The 8479-nt window shown below is 57.8% G+C and overlaps 1 protein-coding gene across 1 annotated transcript; it reads left to right on the top strand.

Annotated features, from left to right (window-relative positions):
* Nucleotides 1–1862: 1862 nt before the first annotated feature.
* LOC133362451 (E1A-binding protein p400-like) lies at nucleotides 1863–8363 on the top strand (the record flags this gene model as incomplete). The annotated part of the gene is made up of 6 exons (XM_061581399.1): nucleotides 1863–1955; nucleotides 4433–4552; nucleotides 5255–5320; nucleotides 5809–5949; nucleotides 7414–7506; nucleotides 8264–8363. Coding segments are annotated over exons 1-6 (553 nt in total), but the record flags the coding sequence as incomplete, so codon positions are not given.
* Between the last annotated feature and the right edge of the window lie 116 nt (nucleotides 8364–8479).

Raw genomic sequence — 8479 nt, 5'->3', positions numbered from 1 at the left:
GTGGTGACGGTGGTGACGGTGGTGACGGTGGTGGTGGGTGACGGTGGTGGTGGTGGTGACGGTGGTGGTGGTGGTGACGGTGGTGACGGTGTTGACGGTGGTGACGGTGGTGACGGTGGTGACGGTGGTGACGGTGGTGACGGTGTGGTGGTGGTGACGGTGGTGGTGACGGTGGTGTGACGGTGGTGGTGGTGGTGGTGGTGACGGTGGTGACGGTGGTGACGGTGGTGACGGTGGTGACGGTGGTGGTGGTGGTGACGGTGGTGACGGTGGTGACGGTGGTGGTGGTGGTGACGGTGGTGACGGTGGTGACGGTGGTGACGGTGGTGACGGTGGTGACGGTGGTGACGGTGGTGGTGGTGACGGTGGTGGTGGTGGTGACGGTGGTGGTGGTGACGGTGGTGGTGGTGACGGTGGTGGTGGTGACGGTGGTGGTGGTGACGGTGGTGGTGACGGTGGTGGTGGTGACGGTGACGATGGTGATGGTGGTGGTGATGATGGTGATGATGGTGATGATGGTGATGATGGTGATGACGGTGGTGATGGTGATGATGGTGATGAAGGCTGTGGTCAGGACGACGATCACTACGATGCCATAACCCATGACCCCCCCCCTCTCCTCCCCCACTACCGCCCCCCCCACCACTCCCCCCCCGTCTCCCACGACCTCCGACCCCACCGCCCCCACCCGCACTTCCTGCAGCGGCGGCCGTGGCGTCCCGAGCGCTCCTCCTCCTCCTCCACGCTGCTGCTACAGCTGCTGCTGCTCCTGCTGCTGCTGCTCCTGCTGCTGCTACAGCTGCTGCTGCTGCTGCTCCTGCTACTGCTGCTGCTGCTCCTGCTGCTGCTACAGCTGCTGCTGCTCCTGCTGCTGCTGCTCCTGCTGCTGCTACAGCTGCTGCTGCTGCTGCTCCTGCTGCTGCTACAGCTGCTGCTGCTGCTGCTCCTGCTGCTGCTACAGCTGCTGCTGCTGCTGCTCCTGTTCCTGCTGCTGCTGCTGCTCCTGTTCCTGCTGCTGCTGCTGCTGCTGCTCCTGCTGCTGCTGCTGCTGCTCCTGCTGCTGCTGCTCCTGCTGCTGCTGCTCCTGCTGCTGCTGCTCCTGCTGCTGCTGCTGCTGCTACAGCTGCTGCTCCTGCTGCTACAGCTGCTGCTGCTCCTCCTGCTGCTGCTCCTGCTGCTGCTGCTGCTGCTGCTGCTACAGCTGCTGCTGCTGCTGCTGCTGCTGCTGCTGCTGCTGCTCCTGCTGCTGCTGCTGCTGCTCCTGCTGCTGCTGCTGCTGCTGCTGCTCCTGCTGCTGCTGCTGCTGCTGCTGCTCCTGCTGCTGCTCCTGCTGCTGCTCCTCCTGCTGCTGCTGCTGCTCCTGCTGCTGCTGCTCCTGCTGCTGCTACAGCTGCTGCTGCTGCTGCTCCTGCTACTGCTGCTGCTGCTCCTGCTGCTGCTGCTCCTGCTGCTGCTGCTCCTGCTGCTGCTACAGCTGCTGCTGCTGCTGCTCCTGCTGCTGCTACAGCTGCTGCTGCTGCTGCTCCTGTTCCTGCTGCTGCTGCTGCTGCTGCTGATCCTGCTGCTCCTGCTGCTGCTCCTGTTCCTGCTGCTGCTGCTGCTGCTGCTGATCCTGCTGCTGCTGCTCCTGCTGCTGCTGCTCCTGCTGCTGCTGCTCCTGCTGCTGCTGCTGCTGCTGACGCTGCCCAGCTGACGGCTCCGCTGCTACCGGCACCACCACGACCGCTGACGGTGACAACCCCGTGGACAACCCCGTTGACAACCCCGGTGACGACGCCGGTGACAACGCCGGTGACGGTGACAACGCCGGTGACAACGCCTCCTCGGCTGTCCGGGGATGAGGAAGTGAAGACGGAGGATGACCCTGCAAGACAGGCACAGATGGTGCGGGGAGACACGGAGAGACGCGGGGAGACGTGAAGATGGAGGATGACCCTGCAAGACAGGCACAGATGGTGCGGGGAGACACGGGGACTGGGGAGACGCGGGGAGACGCGGAGAGACACGGGGAGACACGGGGAGGCACGGGGGAGAGACACGGGGGAGACACGGGGGAGACACGGGGGAGACACGGGGGAGTACATAGGTGGTGCTACTCAATGTTACTAACAGCACTTGACCCTACAGTCTATTAAGGTGTCTGCGTGTGTGTGTGTGCGGTTTGTGTGCGTGTGTCTGCGTGTGTCTGCGTGTGTGCGCGCGTGTGTGCGTGTGTCTGTGCGTGTGTGTGTGTGCGGTGTATGTGTGGTGTGTGTGTGGTGTGTGCGTGTCTGTGTGTGCATGTGTGTGTGTGGTGTGAGTCTGTGTGTGTCTGCGTGCGGTGTGTGTGTGTGTCACTGTGTGTGTGTGTCACTGTGACCACTGGACGGGTTCCGCAGGACTGGAAGGATGCCCTGGTGGTTCCCCTCTTTAAGAAGGGGGACCGTACCGACTGTAACAACTACAGGGGCATCTCACTCCTCAGTGTGCCGGGTAAGGTCCTGGCAAGGATTATTCAACATCGCCTTGCTAGGCACGCTGAGGAGAGGCTTGCGGAGCCCCAATGCGGTTTCAGGAAAGGGCGGTCCTGCACAGATGCCATATTTTCTGTCCGTCTGCTACAGCAGAGGTGTAGGGAATTCCAAAAAGACCTACATCTCTGCTTTATTGACCTGGTCAAGGCCTATGATACCATCAGTAGGACTGGGCTCTGGGTTGTTCTTCGTGCTTTCGGAGTCCCTGACCCTCTGCTCACGATCATTAAGGACCTTCATGATGGTGAGCGGGCCCGGGTAAAACTACGTGGCCGGGAGTCGGAGCCTTTCCCTGTACACCTTGGGGTGCGACAGGGATGTCCTCTGGCTCCCACATTATTTAACATCTATTTTGACCGCGTAGTTCGTGAAGCCTTCAATAGCTGTACCGGAGGAATTTCCATTTGGTACAGATATAATGGGAGGCTGATCGACGCCCGGGTGCGATCAAGGGATGGCTCCCTATTGGTCAACCACGTTATGTATGCCGATGATTTGGTAATAGCTGCTCATTCAGAAGAGGAGTTGGAGGCGCTGCTGCTGAGACTGGAGCGTGCCACTAAGAGGTGGGGCCTTACCATCAGCCCCACCAAAACCAAGCACCTGCCTGGGTATTTTGTACCATCGGACACTCCACCCCCACAACTCCCAATTGGTGATGGGGCAGTTGTGGAGAGAGTGGAGAGTTTCCCATACCTGGGCAGTATGCTTATGACCGGCTCCAGTCTATCAGCAGAGGTCTCACTCCGAATCAGTCGAGCGGCAATATCTTTTCATCGGTTGCGTAACGCTGTGTGGAAGCTACCTGGTCTGTCGCTCCGCACGAAGCTTCAGGTCTTCTCGGCCACGGTCATTCCCTCCCTTCTCTACGCTTGCGAGACGTGGACCCCCCTGGTGGAGCATCTTCGCCGGTTGGAAACATTTAGGCTGGCCTGCCTACGATCCATCCTGGGTTTAACCAGGCTGGATTGTGTGAGGAGCTCACAAATCCTTGAAAGATCTGGGCAAAGTCCCATCAGTGAGCTCCTCCGGCAGGCAAGGCTGCGTTGGCTGGGTCATGTAGCCCGCATGCCCAGCCACCGCATGCCTAAACAGCTTTTGTTCGGCCGGATCGAGGGGGCTAGACGGGCGCGGCACGGGCTGGAGAAGAGATGGAGTGATGTGGTACAGGAGGACGTGGAGCTGAGTGGACTTGCCGATGACTGGTACCAGCGGTGTCAAGATCGGCCTCAGTGGAGGAGGCTCGTGAAGGACGCTACTGGGCAGTTGGAGGCAGTCGCCCTCCAACAACAACGGAGGGCGGAGGAGCGACGCTCACAACAACGAGCGGAGCGCCGGGTGGCTAAAGCACAGCAAGTTGGCACAGTAGGGGGCACAGGTGGTGCATCAGCCAGTCATCTCGGTCATCTCGGTCAGTCGACCCGTGGCACCTGGGTCTGCCCCGTGACCTCCTGCCAGCGGGCTTTCGACACTTCACGTGGCCTCAAGGTGCACTTGGCCTGGCACAAGCATCGTGGTGACGTCACCGCCACTTAGTGGCGAATGGCGGTTGTTGTTGTTGTTGTGTCACTGTGTGTGTCACTGTGTGTGTCACTGTGTGTGTCACTGTGTGTGTGTGTCACTGTGTGTGTCACTGTGTGTCACTGTGTGTGTGTGTCTCTGTGTGTCACTGTGTGTGTGTGTGTGTCACTGTGTGTCTGTGTGTCACTGTGTGTGTGTGTGTCACTGTGTGTGTGTGTGTGTCACTGTGTGTCACTGTGTGTGTGTGTGTGTCACTGTGTGTCACTGTGTGTCTGTGTGTCACTGTGTGTCTGTGTGTCACTGTGTGTGTGTGTCACTGTGTGTCTGTGTGTCACTGTGTGTGTGTGTGTGTCACTGTGTGTCACTGTGTGTCTGTGTGTCACTGTGTGTGTGTGTAGGAGGCGGGCGTGATGGAGCGAGTGTGGAGCCTGCGCAAGGCCGGGTTGTGGGCACCACAGCGTCTGCCCCGCGTGGCCGAGCCTCCACGTCCACGCGCACACTGGGACTGCCTGCTGCAGGTGTGTGTGTGTGTGTCACTGTGTGTACGTGTGTGTGTACGTGTGTGTGTGTGTACGTGTCACTGTGTGTGTGCGTGTGGCCGAGCCTCCACGTCCACGCGCACACTGGGACTGCCTGCTGCAGGTGAGTGTGTGTGTGTCTGTGTGTGTGTCTGTGTGTGTGTGTCACTGTGTGTGTGTCACTGTGTGTGTGTGTCACTGTGTGTGTGTGTACGTGTGTGTGTGTGTCACTGTGTGTGTGTCGTGTGTGTCACTGTGTGTGTGTGTCACTGTGTGTACGTGTGTGTACGTCTGTCACTGTGTGTACGTGTGTGTACGTCTGTCACTGTGTGTGTGTCACTGTGTGTGTGTGTGTCACTGTGTGTGTCACTGTGTGTGTCACTGTGTGTGTCACTGTGTGTGTCTGTGTGTGTGTCACTGTGTGTACGTGTGTGTACGTGTGTGTGTCTGTGTGTCTGTGTGTGTGTCTGTGTGTGTCACTGTGTGTGTGTCTGTGTCTGTGTGTACGTGTGTCTGTGTGTGTGTCTGTGTGTGTGGGTGTGTCTGTGTGTGTGTCTCTGTGTGCCTCAAGGTGCACTTGGCCTGGCACAAGCGTCGTGGTGACGTCACCGCCACTTAGTGGCGAATGGCGGTTGTTGTTGTTGTTGTTGTTGTGTCACTGTATGTCACTGTGTGTGTGTCACTGTGTGTGTCTGTGTGTAGGAGATGGAGTGGATGGCTGAGGACTTTGCCCAGGAGCGACGATGGAAGATCGCTGCGGCCAAGACGGTGCGGCCACAAACACAACAACAAACACAACCACAACAACAACAACAACCACAACAACAAACACAACACGCAACACACAACCACAACACACGTCCCCGTGTCTCTCTCACCTCCCCGTGTCTCTCTCCACGCAGCTGTGCGTGTCGGTGTCTCCCCCGTGTCTCTCTCACCTCCCGTGTCTCTCTCCACGCAGCTGTGCGTGTCGGTGTCTCACCCGTGTCTCTCTCACCTCCGCGTGTCTCTCCACACGCAGCTGTGCGTGTCGGTGTCTCCCTCGTGTCTCTCTCACCTCCCCGTGTCTCCCTCACCTCCCCGTGTCTCCCCGTGTCTCCCTCACCTCCCCGTGTCTCCCCGTGTCTCCCTCGTCTCCCCGTGTCTCCCCGTGTCTCCCCGTGTCTCCCCGTGTCTCCCTCACCTCCCCGTGTCTCCCCGTGTCTCTCTCACCTCCGCGTGTCTCCCTGCATCTCCCCGTGTCTCCCCCCACGCAGCTGTGCGTGTCGGTGTCTCGCCACGTGCAGCGCGAGGCGGCCAGGAGGATGCGCGAGGAGTCGTGGCGCGGTGCGGCGCTGCGGAGACTCGCTCGACACGCAGCCAGCGCCGTGACGCAGTTCTGGGGAAACATGTGGCGGGTAAGGGGGGGGGGTTACCTGGGTCAGCTTTATATCACACAGTGACACACACAGTGACACACAGTGACACACACAGTGACACACACACACACACAGTGATGCACACACAGTGACACACACAGTGACACACAGTGACACACACAGTGACACACACACACACACAGTGATGCACACACAGTGACACACAGTGACACACACACACAGTGACACACACAGTGACACACACACAGTGACACACACAGACACACACACACACAGTGACACACACAGTGACACACACACACAGACACAGACACACACACAGTGACACACACAGACACAGACACACACACACACACAGACACACACACGTACACACACACTGACACACACACACACGTACACACAGTGACACACACAGTGACACACATACACACACACAGTGACACACACACACACAGTGCCACACACACTGTGTGTGTATCATATCCTTAAAGAGCTCTTTGGTCTTGGCCATGGTGGAGAGTTTGGAATCTGATTGATTGCTTCTGTGAACAGGTGTCTTTAATACAGGTGTAATAAAAGGACTCGGACACTTCTTTCTGTCTTCGTGTCTTTATTCGGGTTCTCGTCTTTACCCACACGGCACTCTGTTATAACTCCTGTATTTGTAGCCCCCGGCTATTCTCTGCTATTATAGCTTCTTCTTTCCTCCGACTCTCTGCTTCATCTACTCCCCTCCTTCCTGCAGACTCGCTGCTACCCTTATGTGCAGACCCCCTGGCTGCCACTGTATGCAGACCCGCTGCCCACTCTCTCTCTGCAGCTCCGCTGCTGACTGCAGCCCTCCCTGCTGCCTCGGGTCGGTCACCGCTGGCCAACGGTGCCGATCCTCGTTCCTCCCCGTGTTCGTGGCGATCTCGCCACACCCCGCTTCGCCCTTCGTGGCCTTCCTCTGTTCCTGGTTCCCCGTCACTCCCCTTCCTCTTCCGGTTCCCCTCCTTCTATACTCAACCCCTCTCCCCCCACGTGACCTAACTCCTCCCCCCATGACGGCACCTCCGGAGGGCCATTTACAACCGCATTACACAGGTAACAAGCTGAGATTAGGAGCACTCCCTTTAAGAGTGTGCTCCTAATCTCAGCTCGTTACTTGTATAAAAGACACCTGGGAGCCAGAAATATTTCTGATTGAGAGAGGGTCAAATACTTATTTCCCTCATTGAAATGCAAATCAAAATATAACATTTTTGACTTGCGTTTTTATGGATTTTGTTGTTGTTATTCTGTCTCTCACTGTTCAAATAAACCTACCGTTACAATTATAGACCGATCATTTCTTTGTCAGCGGGCAAACGTACAAAATCAGCAGGGGATCAAATACTTGTTTCCCTCACTGTAGATGCTTGCTGTGAGACTTGCACTTGCCCCTGCAGCAGTGTGGAGGCTCCCTGGGTCACCTTGGTCTCGCCCCCCGCCACGCAGGTCGTCCGCTTCAAGGAGCAGACCCTGGTGGGGGCTGCGGAGTCACGTGACCCGGCCCCAACGCTCTGCACCAATCAGCACACAGCGGGGACGGTGAGCGAGTTCTTTTGGCGTGACGCACAGACACACACAGACACACAGACACACACAGACACACACAGACACACACAGACACACACAGACACACACAGACACACACAGACACACAGACACACACAGACACACACACAGACACACACACAGACACACACACACAGACACACGCACAGACACACACAGTGTCACACACGCATAGACATACACACACAGCCACACACACACAGACACACACACAGACACACACACACACACACAGACACACACACACAGACACAGACACACCCAGACACACACACAGACAAAGATACAAAGATCCCCCGTATAGCCTTAACAGACTGTAGGGGCAAGTGCTGTTAGCGAGTAGCACCTATGAAGGCCGGCACGGCACACGAGGGGGTGGGTGGCCAGCACCACGCCCGACCGCCTTTGTCTCCCCAGTGGCGATGTTTACACACCGCACCAGGTACTCATTTATGGCTGAGTCGACCTAGGGGAGGCCCAGGACCGGTTCAGATAATCGTCACTGGTGTTAGCCGTGAGCGGGAATCGAACCCGGGTCGCCAGGTTCATAGCGCAGCGCGCTAACCGCTGCACCACCGCTCCCCACTACACACTACCGCTCCCCACAGACACAGACACACACAGCCATACACACACACAGACTCACACACACAAAGGCACACACACCCTGTGTTATACACACAGAATATGGATTACAATGCCGTATACTTGTGTGTGCTACGGATTACAGGGCAGGAAGAGATGGGGGGGAGATTCAGAAGGACCCTGCAGAAAACGTCGACATCGAGGTGATGGTGGTGGTGGTGGTGATGGTGGTGGTGGTGGTGATGGTGGTGGTGATGGTGGTGATGGTGGTGGTGGTGGTGATGGTGGTGATGGTGGTGATGGTGGTGGTGGTGGTGATGGTGGTGATGGTGTGGGTGGTGATGGTGTGGTGATGGTGGTG

The sequence above is a fragment of the Lethenteron reissneri genome, unplaced genomic scaffold, assembly GCF_015708825.2.
Source record: "Lethenteron reissneri isolate LAM-NWPU_2019-01 unplaced genomic scaffold, ASM1570882v1 scaffold_1487, whole genome shotgun sequence".
NCBI classification, from domain to species: Eukaryota; Metazoa; Chordata; class Hyperoartia; order Petromyzontiformes; family Petromyzontidae; genus Lethenteron; species Lethenteron reissneri.
The sequence above is the reverse complement of the archived record's forward strand: the minus strand, read 5'-3'. Positions and strand labels throughout refer to the sequence as shown.